The following is a 27273-nucleotide window of genomic DNA, read 5'->3' as shown; positions in this document are numbered from 1 at the left end:
TAATATTACTTACAAAGCAGACGCTAATTTATAGTTTAAAAAAAAATTTTAAGTAATAAGGGGATGCTTTATAACAAGGTTCAAAACATGCGTAACTCCCTATTACTCAATTCGAATAACTAAAATGGTTATTTTTGTATCTATTTAATACAATGTATGTATTACCTTAATATTACGGTGAACATGTATAATATTAAACTAGATCAGCACTAAATAACGGTAAAATATTGATAAAGTTATGTAAAACGGTACTTAATAAGCCGAAAAATATGTTATTATTGAATATTTTGAGAAAAAATCACTTTAGGGGCAAAAATGTCAGTTATTCCCCTACTATACTTCAGAAACTACTATTGGTGCCTCATTTTGGTTTATTATTATGATTTTGTTGATGACATTTACATTTTTATAAATTTCACTCCAACAATTTTTGCTTACCAAATAGGTGGCACACTTGCCCCAATAAGTATACATTTCAACCAAACTGGATTTCGTATGTAAAACTAAATATTTTTTCGTTCAAATGCCACAATAACTTACACATTTGAATAGTTTCACGATGTATAGAACGTTAGAAAAATCTGGTAATAATTTACTCTTCACCATTTTGAAACAACGAAATCTTATAAAAATTCACTCAAATTTGGTTGTCTTTGCACAAGTTTATGTAAATACGTGAAAAATAGAGCAATTTGCATCATATTTTGATCATTGTATTGTGAACTATAAGGGAACATATTGTTAAGCTCAAAGAGAAAATAAATATTATAGTTTTTATAAAAAACAGGGGTGGCACACTTGCCCCTATGGCACATTTGCCCCAAAGTCCGCCATGTAGTGCACAACCCGATAAATTTTCAGCTTCATCGGTTCACTAAAACTCGAGATTTGCTTCCACAAAGTTTTGATGATGATTGTTAGAGTGAGACAAAAGATAGGGAAAATATCACGGTCTCCCGTGTCGCCTTAATACTCCATCACATTAAACCGACTCAGTTATTACTGTTGCATTCGCGGTGTTCAAAAATATTTTTCATTGTCATTCCTGCTACGGTAAACTAAAACAGTAGCGTTGAAAACTAGCTAAACCACACAATGAGATAAGCGACTTCACGCGACTCGATAGTAATCACTCGTCCACCAAATGATACATCATCATCATCAGCATCGTTTGCTGATAGCTAATACTTCACCAAGTTAGCGCTGCCTATTCTCACGATTTTCTGTCCCCGAGTATGTCCGTTTCGTAAACTATTGGAACGGAGGTGAGCAGCGCCCAGTTTATGTTACATTATGACAGTTTCAAATCTAACAGTGAACGGAACACTTCGGCCCTAAGCAGCGCGCGCGAGATAGCTGATGGTGTTTCAAAAACGCGCGCACGCGATCAATCTAACGACATGGTAGGAGTGTTTACGGAATAATTCATGGACACAGTGCTTGAGATTATTTCCTACTTGTGGAACTTAGTGTTCTAGTTCATAATGTAGAGTATCAGGATCAATGATGAGGATCAGGATAATTTGTGCAGCCTGCAAATGGATTTTGAATATAACTGTGATGCGGCCCGCGTGGTGTTATTTAATGATGATAAACCGATTATGCAAATGTGTTAAATTCTTTCGAATATCTTTAAGCTGTAGAACTTTCTTGACAGTGACTGATCAGATGAAAGAGATTCCAGAACGACTCTTAGTGTGCAATTACCACAATCCCCTCTGAATGAATTGATAATATCAGATGTGTTTTAGTTGATCTTAGCTAATCATTGGCATTGGAAGGATTTTTTGATTTTTTGTACTATTTTTGTAGTCCTTCAAGGTGGAATTTGTGTCTGCAAGTGAAGTTAGAGAATCATCGATCCTGCCACACGATATACGAGGGTGAAAATGGCAAAGAAAGATCTCAGTTAATAACTGTGGAAGTGCTCATTGCACACTTAGATAAGGAGCAGGCTCTGTCCCAGTGTTCACTTAATGCCAAGAAGAAGAAGAAGAACTATGACGAAAGAGGAGACGGAACCGACCAAAAATCATTCGATTCTGTTGATTTGTTTTCGAATCGTGACATAAAGCTATCAATTAATTTTGCTTGTAGATATGCCAAAAGTCACACAAACTGACAGTGTCATTAATATGGAAAAACGTAATTTCAATGCTCGAACATCGTGTGGCATTGAATGTTTACTAAATGTAATAACATACACTGATAGGCAAAATAAAGTGCCCACCTCACCAGTTTTCGAATTTCTCTCATTGATTTGGTTCAAATTAAAGTTAACACACTTAAATCTTTGTGCACTAGCAGTAGCACAAAGCTAAAATAAAAAGTGCACTGTTGTTGAATGCTTTCTTCGCGAGATTTGTGCCTTTGAAGTTTCAGTGAAATCTTGGAAGATGATTTCAAACTGTTTCACCTTAAGCATGCTTCAATTCATTTTGAACTACGCTGAAAATTTACTGAGCATGTTTCGTCACTGTTAAATTTTGACTTACGTTTTCCACCCAACTTTTATCTGCTACATACATAGCATTTTTTTGCAATCCGGTAGTCCTAAGGAAGAGAATCCATTCTAGCCCTACCTTACAAATAAAAATGGATGTGATGTGTATTGTTATGCCCTAATATTGATTGAAAAACAGTTTTAGCTTAACTAGAAATAATTTCAAACCTCCGCCTGGCCCATATCCACCATTCAGTGAATAATTGTATCGGCAAAATGTCGTTATATGTATATAAACAGTTTTTTTTAGTTAATTGTTGATGGTCATTCGTTAGAATATTGTTGCAACAGATGAAAATTGTTTGGATTGGAATAAATTGACGAGCACCGTGCTCGCCGAGGGGACAAATAGTTGATAAAAAACTAGATAGTTGTTGGATGTTTGACCTTTTTTGTTTAATTTAAACAACTTTTTAATGCTACCTCTGTTTTTGGTTGTGGTACAGGATTTTTAGAAATAGTAATGTATCTACATTGCGATTAAAATTATTTATTTAAACATATGCTTGTATTGCAATTATTTGTTTGTTTTTCTAAAGTTATGTGCAGTTAAATGTGCTGTTGCACTATAAGTTTATTTTCATTGGGACGTTAATTTTCTTGTGTATTTTATATTTCAACAGTTCGTTCTTCTAGGGTATAATTTGTACGTACTTGCATCAAAGAGTATTCCATCTTAAGTAAAGAACATATCGATACATTTCAAGATATGAACATCGAATGTTTTGACTTCTGAGATTTTGTAAATGTGAATCACATCGAGTCAAACTGGGACTCAACATCCACACTAAAGCTTTTTATCGAGATAGGTACAACGAGCGTAGCTAACACACGACATTTTTGTCGACATTTGAGCAATTCTCCTTGAGACCGACCCACTGTTTGCACTTGGTATTTTAAAATGTCTTGTCGAGTAAGTAGAAAAACTGCATTTGGTTAGTCAAATTGATGGACCCCTCGGTAGTTATAATCAAAACAGTTTTTTAGGACCCCTCGATTTTTGCCAATTCTTGCCTCACTCAAACTGTAATATTCGAAAATTTCTTCAACAACCCCTTCACAATAACATGGTTTTGGAAAGAGAAAACATAGGAGCTTCATTTGGAAAAATAAAAATATTTGGCGGCCATATTGAATTTGGCCGCTATATTGGATTTGAGCAAAAATACTGAATTTTCATGGTGTTCTCAACCACTGATTCTAAAAGTTTTGCATTACTGGCAAGTTTTATGTCCTGCAAATAAAGAATCAAATAATATGTTAATCAGTCCACAGTCCGGGAAGTCCCCTCTTTTGCGCTTACGGCAGCCAGTATTTATAACTCAGAAATCCCGTGGGTACGATCAAGTAAAAGGTACCAGAGTCATAAGGAATATCACTTGAGATAGGTAGACATGACAGCAAATTGAGATAGTTTTTCACAAAATATGGAAAAATCAGAGGTGTATGTTTTTTGATTAAGGTGAAGGTGCATCGAAGCCAAACCTCAAATTTTCAAGAGCACAAATCTAGCGAACCAGACAGCGGTTTGAGCTGAAAACTTTATCGGTTAGTCGCACGGTGGTGGTGAACAATCGATTAAGTTTTCAGCTCAAACCACTGTCTGGTTCGCTAGATTTGTGCTCTTGAAAATTTGAGGTTTGGCTTCGATGTATCTTCACCTTAAAAGTTATTTGCGATTTTGTAGACCATTTCTTATCGCGCTGGTGTAATTTTCGGTTATATAAGAATGCGGTAGCGATTTACGCTTACTGTGATGTATTTGAACTATGAAAAATTATCTCAATGCTTAACACGAGATATTATATGTATGGGTGCTAGAAAAGAGGGGTACAAAGAGAGGGAGGGTGTTAATGTAGAAGACCCCCTCCCTAGTATTGAAATATAATTATCTTTTGTAATGATCATTCGATTCGGAATCGGGCACATATACCTTGTTGTTCTCAGTCTAGATACTTCATAGGGGTCAAACGCAAATCATGTCATGCTCGAAGGGGTGGTGGAGGCGTTAAAAAACATTCGAATCTTTGAAATCTGCAAATCTTCTATGGAGACACCGAATTGTCAGACGCTTCGAAAACCGAAATGTTATAGAGAATTTGAAAAAAAATCCCTAGCAAACCCATAATTAGTCAAGCTAAGTTTTGATTTTTGTTCAGTTACTTCAACAGAATACGCAAACCATGTATGAAATATGATTTGTTATAATTATTGGAAAGCTACATTATCTTTTTATTTCATTTAAAACACAGCAGTGTTGAATTTGTACTTCCATTTCTACCGAAAATACTAGTTTTGATGTATTTTTTTGTAAATCCCGGGATCCCGGGACAAGCTGAGATTTTTATCCCGAATCCCGGGACGACCAAAATGACCGGTAAATGGACACTCTAATTGGAATCCATAATAATAACGTGTTCTACTTACTGCATTCAAAACGTTGGGGAAATAATAATTTTTGGTGAGTTGGCCGCTGTCCGGGATTCAAATCACCCGTGCAATTCGAATTTATACGGTATATAATTATGTGATGACACACAAATACAATACACAAATTCTTCTTCTTCTTTTGCTTGACTTATTGCCCGACAGGAACAGTGCCTGCTTCTCAGCTTATGAGGGGAAGTCCATAAATGACGTAGTATTTTTTGGAAAAAATTGGGAGAGGGGGGGGGGGGTTTACGTAGCCTTTTTGCATATCTAATACATGCTTTGTCACAAAAGAGTAGGTTCCCCCCTCTCCCTAAAATGCTACGTCATTAATGGACGGTCCCTGAACGCCTTAACAGTTATTAACAGAGAGCTTTCTTTGGCATTGTTGCCATTTTGCGCATCCGTTTATCGAGTGGCAAGCACAATGATACTCTATCTATGGTCAGGGGAGTAAAGGAAATTTCTATTACGAAAAGGTTTTTAAACCGACCGAGAATCTAACCCAGACACTACTGTGCCCGCGGACCACTAGGCATAAGATGGCTCCATTATGTCACCCAAAATTGTGATATATTTGGCCGCTTATCCCCACCCTTCATTGAAACGTCTTTTGTAAAAGACTTCCGAAGATCTTTTAAGCTTGTCACGCTTTGCCTGACCTTCCACCACCCCTTGGAGCTACCGCACTGTTAATATATAACAATATGGTCATGGTCACATTTTTTTACCCCATCAAAACAGATTTCAAAATAATGGCAACTGTCCTTTGGGCCAAAGGAGCCAACAGGAATGTAAAATTCAAAAGCAGTCAGCTTAAAATACTTTTGAAAACTTATTCATGTCGGAAACTCGCCCATATTTGAATAGACGACATCTCGCATAATTTATGATTACGTCCTACAAGCCATTGGTAATTAAGTATGTAGATTGTTATTTCTGAGCATAAGGTTGGTCTAAAAACCGTTCAACAACGCTTCATAGAAAAAAAGATCTCCATCTATTTCTTAGTGGTGGTGATTTGGATGTTAGTTCAATCATATGACAAGGAATAGCTAGCTAACATTTAGTTACCAACGTCTTTTAACGCCTTGTCCTATTTATGCGAAACATGGCGTTTTAAGGTGAAGATAAATCGAAGCCAAAGCGTAAGTTTTCAAGACCAGAAATCTGGAGAACCAAACATCGGTTTAAGCTGAAAATTTGATCGATTAGTCACTACCAAACAAATGACTAATCGATGAAGTTTTTAGCTTCATCAGATGCTTGGTTCTTCAGATTTGTTCTCTTGAAATTTTGAAGTATGGCTTCGATTCATCTTCATCTTAAACTATGGTACCGTTGTATCTCTTTAAGTTTGTAAGCGAAATCTGCGAATGTCATGTGTAAAAACGGTTATATACGCCATTGTTCAAACCATAGAGATAATATTTTATTATTATTTTATGGAACATCTAATTGAATGACCACAATAGAAATTTTCACTTTAGTTTATAAGGCACACAAAAAAAATCTAAAAGATGATAAAAATTGATATTTTCAAATGGCTTGAAATTTCAAGTGCGGAAGAGTTCTTTGCTGTAACTGGTAGACAAAATCTTACAGTTTCACACTGCAACCGATTTTTTTCCAGCTCAGGCCGCATAAGACAACTTTATCAATATTGCAGTTGTTGAAAAATGACTAAAATTTGTTAAGCAGAATTGCATTGAAACTCAACAAACGAAAACAAAATTACAAAATTCGTCATAGAAAAACCATAATTGTGGCCATAAAGTGAAAGGAAATAAAAACATCTTCTTTTGATTTCTTATCACATTTTTCAACGTTTTTTTTTTGTATTTATATGTATAAAAATAAATAGGGATGAAAAATCTAATTTTTTTCAATATGAAATTATGGCCATGAATTTATTCTAGTTACTCTTCTGTGAGTCAGATTTCAGAAAGGCTTTTTACTTAAATGTAGTGTTTCTTAAGAAAACATTGCTGATTTAAAAGTTAAGCTTATTTTTGGAAATGGGAAAAAGAATCTGTATCTCGATACGCCCTTAATTAGGCGGTCCCTTCGCTATAGCGTATGGATTGACAGTATTAATTATCGAAACCTGCAGTTCTTGGCAAGTTCATTTCATAGCAACTACACACATCTTGACGCTGTGTAAATCTCCTTGTTCGGCACATAGCATATTTTCTTGTCTGTTTCACAGGCATGTAATTTCTGTCGGTAAGCGGTGATTTATTGGCATAGATCCAATAGAAAATGCACTGCATTTCCGACATAAATTTTATTTCCATAAGTTATTTCAAATTTGTCATTTCACAAAAGGGGCAAAAATTTCAATATGAAATATTTTTTAAATAAAAAAAAAACTTCTGCAAAATTATTCTTCTCATTGATAGTTTTCAAAATATTTCGGAATTAAAAGTAATTTTCTTTAAAAAAGGTCAAAGTGTATTGTTCTGAGTAGATATATTTTTCAATAAATAATGGCATTTCATATGACACTTATTTAGATAACTAACACGAAAAAATCAGGCACACCTGTAAAATTGAAACATGTGGGGGAAAAGTTCGTTTAAGACAATCGTTTTTAAAACTGTTACAAGTAAAAATGGGTAAATATTTTTACGCGAATGTGGTCATTATATTTGTAGCCAATATTTTAAAGTTCCACTGTACAGTATTTGTATCTAAATAAATTTAATTGAATTAATCAATATTTCCAGATAAACAATAACGAGCTTTTCTGGAAATATTGATTGATTCAATAAAGTCGAATTTTAGCCCTACCTTGCTCTAATAGCTTTTTTTTAATATAATACACCATCAGCTGCAGCTGATGTCTGTGGCGCAATGAGTTTTCATCACATAGGGGTGACATTTTGGGATTCTAGGGTTGAACTATCTGGCTATCAAATGGTATAAAAGGCACGTTTTTCAAAGCAATACAATTTTTCGATTTTTGGACATCGCTTTCCCCGTAGTGCGGTGGGGCAAGAGATCGAGTCTAGTGTGGGACAAAAGTTCGCTAACTGAAGCACAAAATACTTTTATGACAGGAATACATTTTACCAACCGTCGGTATTCAAACAGACAGGACCAAAATCCAATGGTTCCAATGGTTTCAGAAAAAATGTATATTTTATTGCCATAAGTTATTTCAAATATGTCATTTAACTAAAAGGGCAAAAGTTTCAATACGAATATTTTTTAAATAAAAAAAAAACCTTTTTGTTTGTTTGTTTTTTTCAGAACTTGATGAAGATTTGATTGAAAAAATGGTGGAAATGGTCAATTCAGCTCTGAGATATTGTTTTGAATATTTGCGAATATTTGATGATGCCCTCCTCAATATTTATTCACCTACACTAGAAACAATTTCCTAGAATAATCTAGAATAAAGTATGAAAACCAAATGAATTGAAAGGATGCAAACTCTGGTGAATTAATTAGTATAGTACTAAATTATTTATTTATAGGTGTTCCACTAAACAGCTCGTAGATTTACTATCTAGAAAGTGTATAACACTGCCATCAAATGTAATAATATTCAAAATCATGAATTTTTGGTTCTTTGGGGAGCTGAGTACTGGTTTTCATATTGATCCCCATGTGGATTTGAATTTATTTAGAAAATGTTTGAATTATTGGTTAAAGATTTCAACAGACTTTATTACATCGAAAGATTACAAGAAGACGAGGCTCTTATTTTTGTACTGTTATGTGAACTGCAAAATTTCAGAATTACTAAGACTTCCTACCCACATTTTGTTATTTTTTTTACGAACAAACAAGTTACAAAAAATGATGTAAATTCCGCTTAAAGCAGTGGAACGCAAGGAAAGGACTTCCAAAAAAAGAGCAATTTCTCACGTGTTTTCTTATAAACCTTTCAGTTCAAAACGATCCTCCCCCTCCTTCTTCTGAGTGCTCTATCCTGGCACCATGCCGAATCATCCCGCATCCTAGGTGTGTTCGTTTTCCCTGGCCGCAGCCACTGGATGATGATCGATGCCATCCTGAATGGTCTGCTTGATCGAGGCCATCAGATCACCGCCATTGCCAACTATCCCCTGTCGAGAAAACACGAGAACTACACTGAACTGCGGGTGGCACCCATCTACGACTTCTGGAAGAATTCCGTCAAGGTGGAATCACTGTACGATCTAACGGATATATCGATCCACCGAATGTTGATGGATTTCCTATACAATTTGGGCCTGGAGACGGCGCAGCATGGATTTACTAGAGAAAATGTTAGGGACTTCATACGGAACGATGACAGTCATTTTGATTTGATTTTAGCCGAACAGTTCTACCAGGAGGCGTATCTGATGTTCGCCCACAAGTACAAGGCTCCCATCGTATCTGTAGGTAAGTTTCTAGCATTGAACTAGGCCGTGTTAATGACGACTAGTACATTTCGACCTTCTTGGATTTCCAGGAACATTTGGCTTCGCACATTACATGGGCCCTATGATGGGTATGATGAACATGTTCTCGCATGTCCCTCACGAGTTTCTGCCCTTCATGGACAAGATGAGCTTCCCACAGCGTATCTACAATGCAGCGGTATCATTGTATGAGCAGACGTTACGATCCTTCTACTACTTACCCCAGCAGGAAACGATGGCACAGGAGAACTTTGGACATCTCCCTGGTCCTTTGCCCAAGGTCGCCGATCTTGAACGACAAGTTTCTGTGGTTCTGTTGAACAGCTACTATCCATTGACGACGGCGCGGGCTCGAGTTCCCGGGATGGTTCAGGTGGGTGGACTCCACATTAAAGAACCTAAGGCTCTGCCGGAGGATTTGAAGAAGTTTTTGGATGGAGCAAAGCATGGCGCCATCTACTTCAGCTTGGGTACAAACTTGAAGAGTTCGGATATGCCAAAGGATAAGCTGGAAGCCATTCTGAACGTATTCCGATCGATGAAACAGCGTGTGGTGTGGAAATATGAGGACGAATCGGTGAAGGGGCTTCCGAGTAACGTACTGATCAAGTCGTGGATGCCACAGAGTGACATTCTAGCGCATCCAAATGTGAAGGTTTTCATTACCCATGGAGGATTGCTGGGAACTCAGGAGGGTGTTTATCGAGCGGTTCCCATGCTGGGCATTCCGATCTACTGTGATCAGCATTTGAACATGAATAAGGCCGTGCTGGGTGGTTATGCCGTTCGGTTGTACTTCCCGAACATCACCGAGACTTCGTTCCGGTGGGCATTGAATGAGTTGTTGTACAACCCGGAGTACAAGAAAAACATGGACAGGGTTTCCGGAGTATTCCGGGATCGGCCGGTACCGGCCCTGGACGAAGCGGTATACTGGACGGAGTACGTGATTCGGCACAAGGGAGCTCCGCAGCTGCGATCGGCAGGATTGGACTTGCCGTGGGTTAGTTTTGTCATGTTAGATATGGTGGCTCTGGTGGTGGGGGTTGTATTAGTTCTTGGGTGGGTGTTGAGGAAGTTAGCACGTGCTTTCATATGCCGCAATGATGGAAAGCGTAAAAGAAAAGCCGAATAAAGCGTTATTAAAGTAAATACTGCATGTGTTTGATATTTCTTTGGATGACGGTATGATAATTGATTGAGCACCTCCTATTTGAATATGTCTGTCATGTAAAAAAATTAATAAACATTACTAAACAAAATTTAAAACTGATTCAGAACCGCAATAAATATAATGAAGGAATTGCATAAATTTAGACTAAAAATTAGACAAGGCAAGTTATTATGGGATCCATAATAATGATTTGATGAACTTTTATTCAAGAAAAACGCTAATTGAACTTTATAACACATCACTTCACTTTTGTAAAAGAAAAAAGAAATCTTGACAGATACCAAATTTACTACACTTTTTTTAATTTAGGGGAGGGAATATTAGAGTATGTTTAAAAAAAAAACACTAATTGAACATTAACACTTCACTGCACTTTTGCAAAAAAAATTAAATACTATAAATCATTAGTAAGGCGAGCAAATAACTTTTCAACTTTAATATATTGCTTATCTTGACAGATAGGCCTATTTCGTGTGCGACTTACAGACTTCTTCAGTGTCGAGTGCTCAACTTGACGCAGCCATTACTCCAGAGTTTTTGCTCGAAGATTTTGTATAAGTCACTACCAATACGTGCAATCCCATGGAGCTATCATATTCGAGCACTCGACACTCAAGAAATCTGTAAGTCGCAGACGAAATACGCCTATTTGTCAAGATAAGCAATATATTAAAGTTTAAAGGTATTTGCTCGCCTTACTAATGATTTATAGTATTTATTTTTTTTTGCAAAAGTGCAGTGAAGTGTTAATGTTCAATTAGTGCTTTTTTAAACATACTCTAATATTCCCTCCCCTAAATTAAAAAAAGTGTAGTAAATTTGACATTTATTAACATGTTGTTAACATTTTAATTGCCGTAGCAGTTCATAATTTTTACAGGTGAGTTGATATCACTTGCCTATACGAACGCTTCCAACTTACATTATCCAACTTTACCTAGATATATAATGCATTTATCGTGGCAACAGAAAATTTGCTAAGATTTTTGTCTAAAATTGTTCATAATTTTATTCATCATTTGGGAAGGGATGGAGCGTCAGAATCATTTTCAATATTTTATTTTCAATCCTCTGTAAAGCTCTCTTCCTGGTATTACAACAGCTAGTCCATATTGGTACAGCATACAACATGGCTGGCCTGAAATTTTGTTTGAATATATCTAGAAGAGCAAGACCAGTAGAATAGCCTTCAGATTTGTTGGAACGGATCAAATTTGTTACACGTAAAAAATGATGAGTGGTCGAATGTCCATGCCGGAATCCGAACTGTTCATTGGCAAAAATTGAATTTTCGTTGATGTGGGCCATCATTCTGTTCAAAACAACCTTTTCAAAAAGTTTACTGATGGAGGAAAGCAAACTGATTGGACGATAGCTAGAAGCTTGTGCAGGATTTTTGTCTGGTTTTAAAATTGGAACAACCTTAGCATTTTTCCATTTGTCAGGGAAATATGCCAATTGAGAACATTTGTTCAATACATCAACTAAGAATAATAAGCTACTTTCTGGAAGTTTCTTGATGAGGATGTAAAAAATTCCATCATCGCCAAGTGCATTCATGTTTTTGAATTTTATTGTTCTCACTTCTTCCAAATCAGTCTCCCAGGAATTTTTGAAAAAGGTTCTCTTGATTGAGAATATTTTCGAAGTCCTGAGTAACTTGATTTTCTATTTGACTAGTTAAGTCAGAGATTCCCAAACTTTTTCAGATTTTGGCCCCTCATCAATTTTCTGGGAATGACGCGGTGCACCTATATGGAGAAAGTTGAATTTGAAAAATCTACTTATTTATGATAAACAGATATTTTTGTATTTTTCTTTATTACATGTTTACTGATACAATATGCCTATAGCCAGGAACTGTCACTGCAAACGAACAATTCTGTGTGATGTTCAACATACTTTTATCGGCTCATTTTCATCAAAATTATTTTCAAAGTCGCAATACCAATATCAATTTTTACATCGGGATATTCACCGAGAATCCAATCCCACAAAAGTCATTGTAAGTTTGACTTTTGTGGAATTGGATTCTCGGCGAATATCCTGATATGAAAATTTGAAATTGTATGTAACTATCACTAGAATATAAATTTAGATTCTCGCATTTTTCAACAACTAAAAATCAAACTCTGCTTTTCATATTGTGAACCATATATCATTTTCGTGGTGATTGTAGATTAGAAATTTGAAAATAAAAAACTTTAGTGTTCGTAAATTTAGAATGAAAATAAAATAAATAATGGACAAATTATAAAATCATGAGTTGATAGAAAAAGAATGCAGAAAGGAAACCGTTTAAATCCAGAAGTTGGAACTGCTGGTAATGTTTTTCATTCGGATCACCAAAATTGTTCTTGAAACTTTGTCAAAACTTAGAAAATAAATTTAAACTAAGCTTCTCTTGACTTTCTATTGAAAAACTTTTTTTCAAAGCCAATGGTTATGTTATCATACTTTAGCACTCTTCTTCAAAAAATTAAAAAAGATTATAAAATTTTTATTCCTCCTAACTATTGCTGATATTTTGAAAATATTCATGAAAGATTTGCAACAAGTTTGATTGAAATGTGATTGCAGCAAATTCAATCGCGTTTTCTAAGGTTATGAGTTGATTTCCTAGTTAAGGTCCAAACACAATGACAGCGGAGCGGTAACGGAAATCGGAACTCAGTCGAGACAGTGTGATCTAGCTGAACCGGTTATGCTTCCTTTCCCGTTTCGGTATCATTGCGTTTGGGTTTTAGTTGTAATTTATTTGTGGCGCACCAGGGCGCCGCGGCGCACAGTTTGGGAAATACTACCCCAAGTCCTAAATTAAAATTGTGCGTGCTTTAAAACTGCATAGCAAGTTTATTAGTAACTGCAAAGCGAGCAAAATGACATAAAAATGCGATAGATTTCAATTTTACACGTTGAAATGAACGGAGTTGTAATTTTACTTTTTTTTTTAAATTGTCATGTAAGTAATTTTACAATTAGCTGTTTTACCGTCATCCTAAACTCAAAGACTATTTGTTCACGAATCCCACTGCAAATTTCTTCCACAATAGTAAAAATGAATAAAACACCTTCGAGCATCACATTTTTATTTGTATAACGTACTTACATAATATCATATCTATCAAATAACATTCATAGAACGCAGTATTTCTGCAGTCAGCACCAGTCAGCTACCAATTTTCAATCTCCTTAATGGTCATGAATCAATGACACTGTCAACGACTCCACGATGGAAAGAACAGTGTTAACATAAATTTAGATGTTTTCTTTGATTTTTCACAATGCAAAACGAACCAAAAACGCGCAATAGAAATCAAATCCACCATCCATGTTATTGTTTTGTTCACTGATTAGCTTTTTGACATTTCTCCAAAACGAAATGTGCAGTTGGGTTTCTATTCGTGTAAATTTAAGTTTTCCACTGATTGTTATGTTATGCAATGGAAAAATGAAAACGGCCACATGAAATCAAGGAATTTTCAATGACATAAATTTGTCTATCCGTTTACGGCATTTGTGACTCGAAAATGAATAACATTTAAGTTTACGTCTTACAGTCACTCCACTGTTATGGATCAACTAAGTGACATTTTTCAGAACAAAACATGGTTAAACATCATGGTGACGCTGTACAAAACCGGAATACCTCCCTGGCACTGTGGATTGTAGTTGTTTAAGGTGAAACAGTTTGGAATCAACCTCTAAGATTGCACTGCTTCAAAGGCACAAATCTTGCGAAGAAAACATCCAACAGCAGTGTGCTTTTTATTTTGACTTTGTACACTAGCAGAAAGCTTAAAAAAAGAAGATCAGAAACGATTGCCTACTATATCTCCAGTTTAGTGCCTTCGAAAACGTGAGTAGGGGCACAAGTCGGCCATTGTGCCGGCCATCTTTGGATTCCGAGATGTTTCACCTTAAAGGAACACATCTCAAAACTTTCGATTATTTACCAAAAAGTATCGATTTTGATAGAAATTTTAACAGCTGTCCATCCCACAGAGGTCTACAAGCAAACTGCCACGAACACCAACACACGATCAATCTTGTACAAGTCGATTTCCTCAGTATGAAAACGTATCGATGTTTGTTTGACGTCATTCGAGCATTCGGTCAACGTCTGTCCAACAAGAAAGTGAAAGCAATTCTGTTTATGTTTGCTTTCTCACAGCAAACAAAAGCAATGTTGTAACAGTTCTCACAGCAAACAAAGAAAATTTTGTCAACATTGCACTACTACGCAGGCAATTGGATCAAAAAACTATAATAGCAATTTATCAGCGAGGTGAATTAATGGAGTGTTAGTGAAAGCATCCTTTTTGGCGTTTCTTTTGGAATCGTCTTATCTTTGATTGATAACTGTGGTATGATCTTCAAAACCCCACAGATATGAATCAACGCTTCTAGGAATAAGACATTTTATTTTCTAGGAACGGGGAATTTGCTTGAACATCAATTTTAGGGTCGTATTTTAGACCCCCTAAGGAAGTGATTATAGTTTTTGTCCCAATTAATTAATTTCACAACGTAACCAAGTCGAAGAACATGCCAAAATGTATAGAAAAACTTACTCTACGAGATAAAAAAGCTCATACGGTCATGTCATACGGTCATTATTTTTGACACACCAATACATTTTGGATCCTCAAAGTATATATTTTGGACCCCGGCATTTTTTATCGTTTGGCTACAAAGTCCACGACACTGGTTGTATAATATGCTTGGTAATAGTGTAATCAATCGATAGAAAATTGAAAACCGAAGAAATTCTACGCTTTTGTGCAGAAATTTGAAAAAAGTTTTTGTTGACATTTGAAAAATTTCTAACGGCTTCAATTTCTGTGTGTAAGGTGTCGTAACGGTTGCATGAATGAACTGATAAAATTAAATTAATTTCAGATAAAACAAACACATTTTCTATGTACAAACGGTTGATGCAAGTGCGGAAGAGTCCTATCTTTCCAAATGGCATGCGAATTCAGTTGGTCTTTCGATTTAAACTGGGAAATTTGCAGGAAAATGGCTCAGGGGGTCCAAAATCTATTGGTTACCCTAATTGTTTGCGATGCTGTATATATTTATGGTTCACATAGGTAAAATGTAATATCAACTCCATTTAAAATGTAATATCAACTCCATTTGTTGCGACACTCTCCGTTTAACCCTCTAATACCCAACCCCGCCTATAGGCGGGGTACACTTTGGAATTTTGTGTTTTTTTTTCGTAGCTCGGAAATCAAAATGATTTTATTTTTGGCTTATACCTTGACTCATAACACGCATATAAGAAAAGTTTTTTATGACTTTTGAAACTTTTTTGTATTTTTAGAAATTGTTTAAAAAATTGCGTTCTTATATAACCTACAAATGCCTGGGCTTCATTTAACGTGTAATATAGAAAATCGTACCTTTTATATTTTTCTACGATTAACCTATCACAAACGAAGAGCCTGGTGGTATTAGAATCATTTCAAACCCTTTTTTCCGTTAGTTACACGGAAAATAAATACGCTCCGAAAAAAAATTAAAAATTTCATATTTTTCAAAAAATTAAACAATTAAAATTTTTATTATTGCCAAAAATCAACAACTAGAAAAGGCTGGTGGTATTAGAATCATTTCAAACCTGTTTTTCCGTTAGTTACACGGAAAATAAGTACGCTCCGAAAAAAAAATAAAAGTTTCATATTTTTCAAAAAATTAATTGTTTAAATTTTTATTATTGCCAAAAATCAACAACTAGAAAAGGCTTCATAGCAAAAATGTAAAAGCTAGGGATGTTCAAAAATAAAAATTATAAAAATCAAAAACCAAAATTTAAAAATTTACGAATAAAAATAAATAAATGCCCAAAACGTGTTTAGAACGATTTTAGATAACGAAAAATAAAACTTAAATCGAAAATAAAAATTTGGGTATTATAGGGTTAATCCAACTTTGATCCATGCCTGTGTGCTATCCATAACTGTGGGGCGACTGTAGTTCATTAGGCTCGATTTTCACATTATGTTACCTTGAATATTATGAATTTTTTTAGTGTGTGGCTTCTTCAACTCTTCTATCAGCAGCTTATTTTTTTCACAGCGGACTCTCATCAGTGTATTGCTTCGGAAAGTGAACAGCCGAACATGAGAAAAAATATCTGTAGTCTGAGATATTTCCATAGGTTATGGCTACGCGTCGTTTCCCCAAAGAATTACTAAAACTAGAAGAGCTATTTGAGAACTTGTGAAAACATGGTGTATAAATATCGAAAAACAAAAAAAAGGTATAGTGATTCAGATATTTGTTTTTGGTAAAAAAAATGATGTTGCTAGTAGGAGGGATAATTAAGGACATGCATTGAATATCCATTTCCGGATTTTGCATTTTTTCCGTACATTAATCCTCTATGTTAATGTTTCATAGTACAATTTAGAGAAACAATCGGTTTTATAAAAAAGAGTATATTTCTCATGACGTATATAAGTCCTTATCGTTAGTTAGCGCTAAAGAATAGCTCTTCAAAGAGAGAATCATCCATTGTCTCTAATTGCTGGTATAAAATTTTCTGGAAGATAATCATAATATTGAGAAAAAGTCGTTTTCTCAGCAAGCAACATAAAAAGCTTTGATGGGTAATACCATAATAAATTCAAAGATTTTTTTCATACAAAAAGCCAAAAAACTCTCGAAACACTTATTTTTTATGTATTTAAATATTTTAAATATTTTATGCTGAAGAGTACAATAATTTGATGAATTTACAGGTTTAAGCATTGCTGCAAAGCATAGTAATTTAATAATATGCTTTCCTGGGAAATGGCCTTTCTGACAAATGGTTCTCTGGCAAATGATTATCTGGCGAATGGCTTTCTGGCAAATGTCGTGCAGCCGTCTATGAATGATATTACAGGCTCCATGTTGGCAATCATTTCGACAACTTGAAATGTTTAAATGTTTATTGAGTTTGGATCCAGGTTACAAATTGCTTTTATTAATGAATATATTATTATTCTTAAATCGAGCATTCAAATTCGAACCTGGTGTGGCTACGAAAAACAAAATAACTTGTTGACGATTAAAATTTAACAAATGATGGATATGCATGTTTATCAAGCGATCATCAATGTTGGAGAACGAAAAATGTTGGAGATTCAACCAACAGAGCTACGATATACGTTCCCGTTGCCTGGTACGACCTTCTACAATTCGTTTGCGCAAAGGACACTTCCAAAAGTTCCAAATATATAGGAAGCAGTGGTACAATGAACACCTCAAGGATATCATCTTGTTTCTGATATAAAAACGAGGAATTTGTGTAGTTTTATTACACAACATCATAAATTGGAGTGTTATCTATAGCAGCTGCATGAATTCAGACTGAAATGGCTAAATTTTCACATATTTTTATCGCTAGCAAAAAAACGATGCAAATGTTCATTTTACCTGCACTATGTAAACAGCTGTTCGTTGGTGGTAAAATGGACATCATGCAAACAATGTGAGCAAAACAAATATTTTTGAAAATTTTCATTGCATTCCCGAAAATATATTAATTAATAACTGTAACCCATTCAAAAATAAATCTTAAGGTATCAGATTTGACATTATATTATAATGATATTCACCTTACTGAAAAACCTCAAGACTCCCGAGCTAAAACTTACGTCAGTTCTAATTTTTAAACGGTGTATTCTAAAATATTAGTTTTTGTTGATATTTTCACTTCAATTAACCTCCGTATCAACCCTAACACTCCGATGTATGTTCTAAATCGTCCGTGCGAGATAAAAATTCAATCAAATTAGTTTTTCTCGGTAAAAGGCACGGTGTTCATTTTACAACCACTTCCCCATGTGTGTTCCAACATACCTTGGCGATGCGCATTGATTTGTCTAATATTAAAGTACTATGCAGTAAAGGTGAGTCACTAAGTCGATAACATTTGTAGCATAATACCTAATGTAGATGGGCAACCGGTTTATTCAGGTATTGGCAACAAAATCAGAGTAAATAATTCGAGCACCGTCTAGGCGTGAGCCGGCCGGCAATACCAATTTTGGATTTCTCTTCTTTTATGCTTCTCTGTTTGGCACGTAGAAAAGTCCATTCACATGTGTGCGCGAATTGTGCGTATGGAGCATGATTGGCCGTTCGGCTAGCCGCTCTCCAGTGAACAGAATGAACAGCATGACGTCAGCATTTTTTGGGACTCTGCGAAGAGATAATTGGCTCTCTGGCCGCGATGGGCACCCTTTGGTCAATTTGAACCAGACTTGACTGACCGTGCCAGTTTTCAATCAGCCGGTGTGCGCAACACACTTAAGAAGGTCAGCTGTTACGTGTGTGATCTGAAAATGGTAATTTTTGTGTAACGTTTGAAACTGTATTATGATTTGATGTTTTGGTGGTACGAAATCCGTACAGGCTCAAAATCCGTACACTTTTATACAAATAGTAGGCGTTTTGTATGGAGTGGACGTATTTAGATTAATTTTTTAGGTGTACAGATTTCGATCCCGCACGGTAGTAGTTTTTTAGAAGAAGATGTGATATTATGTTGGGGCTCAGGTAATCGTAGTGGTAAACGCGCAGCTGAGGGGTTCAATTGCGCTAGTCTTTAATCTATTCGGATTTGAAATTTTCTCGACTTGCCTGAACAAAGAGTATCTTTGTGCTGGCCTTACGATATACAAAACCAAAAACGATTAATTGATAATGAAAGCTCTAAGTTAATAACTGTGGAAGTGCTCATAAGAACAAAAAGCTGAGAATCAGGCTCTATCCCAGTGAGGACGTAATGTCCGAAAGAAGAAGAATAGGTGATAATGTTACAAAAAGTGTTAGAGGCTTATTCTACAATCTGTGCTATGATACGCAGGGGGCAGTCTAGACATTTTGCGTACCCCGGTTGTCTCAACCAATTTGCCGTGGAGCCAACGACTTAGCGTCTTATCGGCCGGCATTTGACTCATGGTGTTACTTAATTGAACGCTTTTTTTGGGACAGACGTGCGTATATGATTAGCATTTAGAGAATAGTGATAATGAAAAATTATTATTATTGTTAGCTTAAATATTGTGGCTTTCGCCACTCATAATGAAAATAATAAATAATAAAGTCAATGGAGAAGTCGTACATGGTTCAATTGGTTCAAACGCGAGGTCATTGGAATCTAGTCTAATTTCATCCAATCAAATACAGCAACACCAATGAGTGAGATGCCACCTTTTTTGGATCCATTTCGTGTCAGAAACTAATTTGCATTAGGGTAAGTGTTCCCTTAGTTGTGGGTGTTCCTATAGTTGCGGTAGTGCCGTCTTCACTGATTTTATTACATTAACCACAGAACCGACACTGCCAATCGACATATTGGATTGTTGTTACACGGAATAGTTGAAACAAAAGCGTTCGAATTTCTTTAAAACTGATGAAACATCACTAAAATTGCTCAAACTTTTCTTACTTGTACCGTAATCCGGGGGCAAGTTGATCAGGTCGGTTTAATTACATTTCCTCCCATGGATACTGAAGGTTTCGTTTGCACGACAAACATTCCATGTTTTCTATTTTTTAGATGTCTAATGATGATTTCAAACTATTTCATTTTTATGAGAGTCAGTTTTGCATAGAAATATGCATACTTTTTGAAGGTGTAAGCAATACAGTTGAAAATGTTGGTGCTAAACAATCCACTGGTGTTATGCCTACATGTCAACTTTGAGTGTTCAAAATGATGTGTTAGCTTAAGTATGAGCTACTGAATTCATTTTTGGAATCATACAGCATAGCAAGTATTGTTTTTTTGCTAATAAAATCGTTTAATTTCTAATAATGTGCTTATTTCAAGAGAAATTGCCTACATTGAGGCGTATTAGGCAGATTTTCAAAATTTAATCTTGCAATAAAATGATCAAATATTTATGTTGTAAGATTTTTGACATCATTTTCAGATTCAGGAGACCTAAATTTAGTAGATAAAGATTTTTTTTATTCATAAACCTGCTTTGTTATATTAATATTATTTCATAAAAAGTCGATTACATAAACTGATAAAGATAAATGGAGTACTGATTTTGTCGAAATTTATTTGACAATATTCGAAATCCGAATGATAACATAACAAAAAGTTATAAAAAGCCCCACGATTACGGTACCAATAGTTGCGGTAAAGTGTTTCTATAGTGGAGAATCCCATAAGAAAACAACGGATACCGCAACTATAGGAACACAAATTAGATGAATCGAAGCCAAAGTTCAAATTTTCAAGAGCATGGAACTGGGGAAACGAACATCCGGTCAAGCTGAAAACTTAAACGATTGGTCACTAGCTGGTGGTGACCAATCGATTAGGTTTTCAGCTCAAATGAATGTTTGGTTCTCCAGATCAGTGCTCTTGAAAATTTGAACTTTGGCTTAAGTCTATGGTCGTTACTTCCCGTTACAACAATAACATGTTCATTAATTGCGTTTCTTGAATTTAGGAGGTTAAATGAAATCCAATCGTGCTTAGTACCTCCACTATTGGTACATCTACCCTACTTTGGCGATGCGGCAATCTAAATATTGTGTTTGAAATCTGTGCGTGTAAAATGGAAACACACTATCATAAAGTATCATAGTTGAGCGTAGCTACGAATCTGACAATTGTTAATAACATTAAAATTACTTCTCGTCGGCATATCTCGACCATCAAGATAAAGGACACGAAATCGATGAAAATGTGATTAAATGGACCATCAAGGTGGCCATGAAGAACAATTTTTACTGTGGTTCTATCATATCTCGATATCGAAATATAGAATATCGAGATATGTAAAGAAAAATCATAGCGCTTTACGGATATTTGAATTTTAATTGTCACAGGGCTACTCAATTTGTAACAACGAATATGATCCTATGCATGCTATAAAACGTTTGACTTTTACTGTGCGCCCTTTTTTCAAGTTGCCCGTAAGAAAGAGCGAGACAGCACCAACACACGGCGCACAGTAAAAGTCAAAAGAACAAAAGATTTTATGGCACGTACAGAGGCTCATGCATGTATACAGTTCAGAATATATTTATAAGTGTTAACCCGTGTAGGCCTGAGTGAAAGCAAAAGTACTTCATTCATTCAAATACAGTCAAACCTCCATGAGTCGATATTGAAGGGACCATCGACTCATGGAACAGGAATCCTTTGGAAAGTTGTTTCAAGGACCATCATAGTAACCATGAAATTTCGCTTTTAGTATGGTTCCATGACTCGATATCGAGTCATGGAACATCGACTCATGGTAACTGTAATATTTTGTCAGTATACTGGCCCACATATCTAGTTTTTAGAAGTGGCCGGGGAACTCGGGAATACTCATGTAGCCGGAGTTATTGCGGTGGGTTACTGGGTCAAGTCGGGTAGAAAAAGGCGATTTTTTTTGGGACATGCCAAGTTATCTGTATTTATTTCCAATGGCAATCATTTTAATTTGTATAAATCGTTAAGATCTGATATTCAACATTACAAATGAATAGTTTTGCACCGTTTAGAGTGTACCAGATGCGGCCATTCGGACTTCATGCCCTGGAGAACCGGCTCTAGATTTGTTAGGTACTAGGTTTCAAATGTTTGAAAGTATAGACCGAACATAATAGTTCACTAAAATGCGTTCCCATAAGCTTAACACAAAAATTAAGATACAAATTGTGCACTTTATCATAAATTTGAGGCAATCCCGGGGACCCGAAAATGGTCATTTGTATGATCAATCAAATGCAGTTGACGTAATTATTCAATTTAATCGTTTATCAGAAGGTTAACGCTGATGCGTTTTTCTTAAAACTCCTTGATATAGTGGCCACATTATAGCCGATTCTGGAAATTATCTGTGACTTGAAATTTACCTACCTTCAGGGACACCGAGGCACAGAACCCTTGTCACCCGACCTGACCCAGTGACCCACCGCAATAACTCCGACCAGATCAACATTCCCGAGATCCTTTGACCAGTTTTAGCAACTAGATATGTGTACGAGTATACTGACAAAAAATAATTGAAATCCGTTAAGTATTCGCTGAGCGGTGAGAGTTTTAGTAATTTTTCTTTCACTTAGGCCTATACGGGTTAATGGTAAAGAAAAGAGGTAGCAGAATGCTTTTTCGAAGGTAACAGCTGTTCCAAAACCATAAGCAAAAATTGTTCAAATTTTATTGTGCTACTTCTCCCCGAATGGCCCGTTTTTTTCGAAAAGTGGCTACAGTTCAAATAGGTATTAGCATAATTTTCAGTGGCTGGATGGTGAATTAGAAAGTAAAAAAAAAAGGAAAAAAAAGAAGGAGATATTTGGTAATTATGGACTACTTATACACGTTGCCAAAAATGCTGAGGATGGTAAAACTCGTAATGTATGAAGAAATGACAAATATGAGTGCCAAAATCATTTTGGTGAAGTGGGCTATTCGGGGAAACGGGATATTCGGGGAACTGGCATTCGATGAACTAGCGTTCCGGTAAACGACATTCGGGGAACCGACATTCGGTCTTCTTATTCAAAACTCCACTGCGGTATTGAATAAACGTCAAATATGAATCAACCTTCAAAAAGGTGGTTGACAGACAGCGTGGGAGAATGACGTATGTTTATCTGTGCTCAAATTGTCTCGTTTTCCAATGGATCTTTTGAACACTTGCTCATAAGCACCCTGCATCTATTTTGAACGTATGATTGAATGAATGGTAATCACTCAGCTTTGCAATATATCATAGCCGTTGTTGTCCAAATTTATATTGAGGAGGCGTCGTAGCTACCAAACCAACATGTAACGCATTTGTAACGCACACTGTTGGATTGAACATTGAATGCATGGTGCGTGCTTCTGCTGAACTTCCATATAAACAGAAGTGTGAAGTTGCGAATCTGCAAGAATGGATCAACCCAAGGAAAATCCTATTCCGATATTGTAGCAGGCAGTTACAAGAAGTCAATACCGGCATTGAAAGAGAAAAACAAAACTAATTGCGAAAAGGCTCAAAAACTTGCTATACAGTTTGAAAGCACGCACAATTTTAATTTAGGACTTACTAGTCCAATAGAAAATCAAGTTACTTAGGACTTCGAAAACATTCTCAACCAAGCGAACGTTTTGGAAAATTCCTGGGAGGAAGAAGTGAGAACTATTATTAAAAAAATCAAAAATATGAGAGCTCTTAGCGATGATGGAATTTTCTACATACTCGTCAAGAAGCTTCCAGAATATTTTAGTTGATATATTCAACAAATGTTTTCAATTAGCATATTTTCCTGACAAATGGAAAAATGCTAAGGTTGTTCCAATTTTAAAACCAGACAAAAATCCTGCAGAAGCTTCTTAGCTATCGTCCAATCAGTTTGCTTTCCTCCATCAGTAAACTTTTTGAAAAGGTTATTTTGAACAGAATGATGGCCCACATCAACGAAAATTCAATTTTTGCCAATGAACAGTTCATATTCCGCCAAGGACATGCGACCACTCATCGACTTTTCCGGGTAACAAATTTGATCCGTTCCAACAAATCTGAAGGCTGTTCTACTGGTCTTGCTCTTGTAGACATAGAAAAAGCATTCGACAGTGTTTGGCATGAATGTTTGATTGTAAAATTAAAAAACTTTAATTTTCCAACATACGTTGTTAGAATAATTCAAAGTTATCTGCCAAATCGTACAGTTCAGGTTAATTATCAGAACTCCAGATTTGAAAGACTTCCTGTAAGAGCTGGTGTTCCCCAAGGCAGCATTTTGGGACCAATATTATACAATATTATCACATCTGACTTACCTGAGTTACCTCAGGGATGTCAAAAATCTTTGTTTGCGGATGACACAGGCCTCTTCGCCAAAGGACGAAGCCTGCGTGTCATCGGTAGTAGATTGCAAAAAAGTTTGGATATTCTCATACTTGCAAAAATAAAAGATTTCTCCTAATGCTTCCAGCACTCAACCAATAATATTCTCGCATAATCCAAAAGCTCTTTATTATTCAAGTCGACATGTTGTCACGATGAGAGTGGTTCCAATAAATTGGTCAGATGAAGTTAAGTATCTATGGCTCATGCTATATAAAAATTTCAGAAAAGCCAAATGTAACAAATATGTAAAATGTCTTTATCCATTTATTAACAGACAATCAAAATTTTGTCTTAAGAACAAGATTTTGATCTTAAAACAAATTTTCAGGCCTACCATGTTGTATGCTGTACCAATACGGGCTAGCTGTTGTAAGTCCAGGAAAAAAAGTTCTGCAAAGAATTCAAAATAAAATATTGATAATGATTTTGAAGCTCCCTCCTTGGTATAGCATTAAAGAGTTAAATAGAATATCCAATGTGGAAGCATTGGAACAAATTTCGTATAAGATTATTAATTATTTTAGACAAAAATCTTTGCCATCTTCGATTTCCACGATAAATGCGTTACATATTAAGGTTAAGTTAGATTTAGTTGATGAACATTTTTTTCAATAAGATCAACTCACCTGTAAAAATTCAGAACAGCTACGGCAGATTAAATGTTATATGTTGTTAACAAAATGTTAATAGATGATTAATTTAGTTTTACTAAATTAGGATGATAGTGTTGTTCAACACACAGAACACCTAGATATAAGAAATGAATGTTATGTTTAGAATGATAAAAAAAACCTATTATATTATTATATATTAAATTATCTATTTTTCTTCACACAGTTGCTGAAACTCATCCCCGTTCTGCTATTAAGCACCCTGGCATGGCACCAGACGGACTCTTCCCGTATTCTGGGAGTGTTCGTGTTTCCCAGCCGCAGCCACTGGATGATGATTGACTCCATCTTGAACGGACTACTGGACCGAGGCCATCAGGTCACGGTAATCGCGAACCATCCTTTGTCCAGGAAGCATGAGAACTACACCGATCTACGGGTGTCACCTATCTACGACTTCTGGAAGAAATCGGTCAAGGTGGACTCCCTGTACGACCTGACGGAGATTTCCATCCACCAGATGTTGATGAATTTCCTGTACAGTTTGGGATTGGAAACGGCGCAGCATGGATTTACGAGGGATAATATTCGGGAGTTTATTCGGTCCGATGACAGCCACTTTGATCTGATTCTGGCCGAACAGTTCTACCAGGAGGCGTACCTGATGTTAGCTCACAAGTACAAGGCTCCCATTGTGACTGTTGGTAAGTTGGTTCGTTATAGAATGCAATGAACACAATTTGATGGATCCTTTTTGCAGGTACATTCGGATTCGCACATTACATGGGTCCGTTGATGGGTATGATGAATATGTACTCCCATGTCCCTCACGAGTTCCTGCCGTTCATGGATAAGATGAGCTTCCCACAGCGAATTTACAACACAGGAGTATCATTGTATGAACAATTCTTAAGAACTATCTACTATCTGCCCAGACAGGAAGCAATGGCAAAAGAGAACTTTGGCCATTTGCCTGGTCCCCTGCCAAAAGTGGCCGATCTGGAGCGTAAGGTTTCTGTTGTGCTGTTGAACAGCTATTACCCTTTGACAACGGCACGAGCTCGAGTTCCCGGGATGATTCAGGTTGGAGGTCTCCACATCAAAAACCCCAAGCCTCTGCCGGAGGACTTGCAGAAATTTTTGGACGGAGCTGATCATGGAGCAATCTATTTTAGCTTGGGAACAAACTTGAAGAGTTCGGATATGCCTCAAGATAAGTTGGATGCCATCCTGAATGTGTTCCGATCGATGAAGCAGCGGATTGTGTGGAAATACGAGGACGAATCGATAAAGGGTCTCCCGAGTAACGTACTGATCAAGTCGTGGATGCCACAGAATGATATCCTGGCCCATCGGAACGTGAAAGTTTTCATTACTCATGGAGGATTGCTAGGCACTCAGGAAGGTGTACACCGAGCGGTTCCCATGCTGGGCATTCCGATCTATGCCGATCAGCATTTGAATATGAATAAGGCCGTGTTGGGCGGTTATGCGGTCCGGTTGCAATTCCCAAACATCACCGAGACTTCGTTCCGGTGGGCTTTGGATGAACTGTTGTATAAACCAGAGTACAAGGAAAATATGAACAGGGTTTCTGCAGTGTTCCGGGATCGCCCGGTGCCAGCTCTGGAGGAAGCGATCTACTGGATAGAGTACGTGATTCGGCACAAGGGAGCACCACAGCTGCGGTCCGCTGGCTTGGACTTGCCGTGGGTTAGCTTTGCTTCGTTGGATATTGCGGCACTAGTGCTGGGGGTTTTGTTATTGTGTGCGTGGATTGTTCGAAAGTTGCTGAGAATTATCGTAAGCGATAAGAAACGAAAGACCGACTAGGTTGCAAATTCAACGTTTTAATAGATTCACCAGACTGAATTCACACATTGTTTTCATATTATGGGATTATGACAATTTTGTTTAGATAAAATTGACTCTTTAGCTTTACTTCAAGTTATTTTGAAATAAATTGAACATGTTAAGATCGTTTACTTATCCAATTTTCATTTCTGATGACAGTCGATTTATTTTCTTAAGTTCTTAAGAAACCAAGTTTTGTACTATACCGTCAATTTTACCTAGAAATTGGTATCATTTAACAGATACGCGTATGTCGACAACATCTTCCAAATCTCTGGATATTTGAAAGCTTCACTGAAAACATGCTTCAGAAACCATTCACTTTCAAAGGGATTCTTCTTGCAAAATCTCTAGAACTACTAAGGTATTTTGTAAAAATCTTCCTTTCAGCGTCTTCAAAAATTTAGTTTTTTTTTAAACAAATCTTCCAGACATTTCCTTAATAATTCTTAAA

General features: G+C 36.2%; 2 protein-coding genes across 3 annotated transcripts; both read left to right on the top strand.

The window, feature by feature from the left end:
- Positions 1–1249: 1249 nt before the first annotated feature.
- Positions 1250–10482, top strand: LOC5563937 (UDP-glucuronosyltransferase 2B1). Of its 2 annotated transcripts, none has more exons than XM_021840546.1 (3): positions 1250–1265; positions 8833–9310; positions 9381–10482. In XM_021840546.1, the coding sequence occupies exons 2-3, from the start codon at positions 8938–8940 to the stop codon at positions 10463–10465; spliced, it is 1458 nt and encodes a 485-aa protein (XP_021696238.1). In that variant the 5' UTR covers positions 1250–1265; positions 8833–8937; the 3' UTR covers positions 10466–10482. The 2 variants fall into 2 exon arrangements, with proteins under 2 accessions (XP_021696238.1, XP_021696237.1); XM_021840545.1 differs by lacking the exon at positions 1250–1265 and adding an exon at positions 1272–1403.
- An 8267-nt stretch (positions 10483–18749) lies between these two features.
- LOC5563935 (UDP-glucuronosyltransferase 2B1) lies at positions 18750–26950 on the top strand. Its single transcript, XM_021840544.1, has 3 exons — positions 18750–18849; positions 25192–25669; positions 25726–26950. Exons 1-3 carry the CDS (start codon positions 18847–18849, stop codon positions 26796–26798), a joined length of 1554 nt encoding a protein of 517 aa, XP_021696236.1. The 5' UTR covers positions 18750–18846; the 3' UTR covers positions 26799–26950.
- Positions 26951–27273: the final 323 nt, after the last annotated feature.

Source organism: Aedes aegypti, chromosome 2 (genome assembly GCF_002204515.2).
Source record: "Aedes aegypti strain LVP_AGWG chromosome 2, AaegL5.0 Primary Assembly, whole genome shotgun sequence".
Classification (NCBI taxonomy): domain Eukaryota; kingdom Metazoa; phylum Arthropoda; class Insecta; order Diptera; family Culicidae; genus Aedes; species Aedes aegypti.
This window is presented reverse-complemented; position numbering and strand designations above follow the sequence as displayed.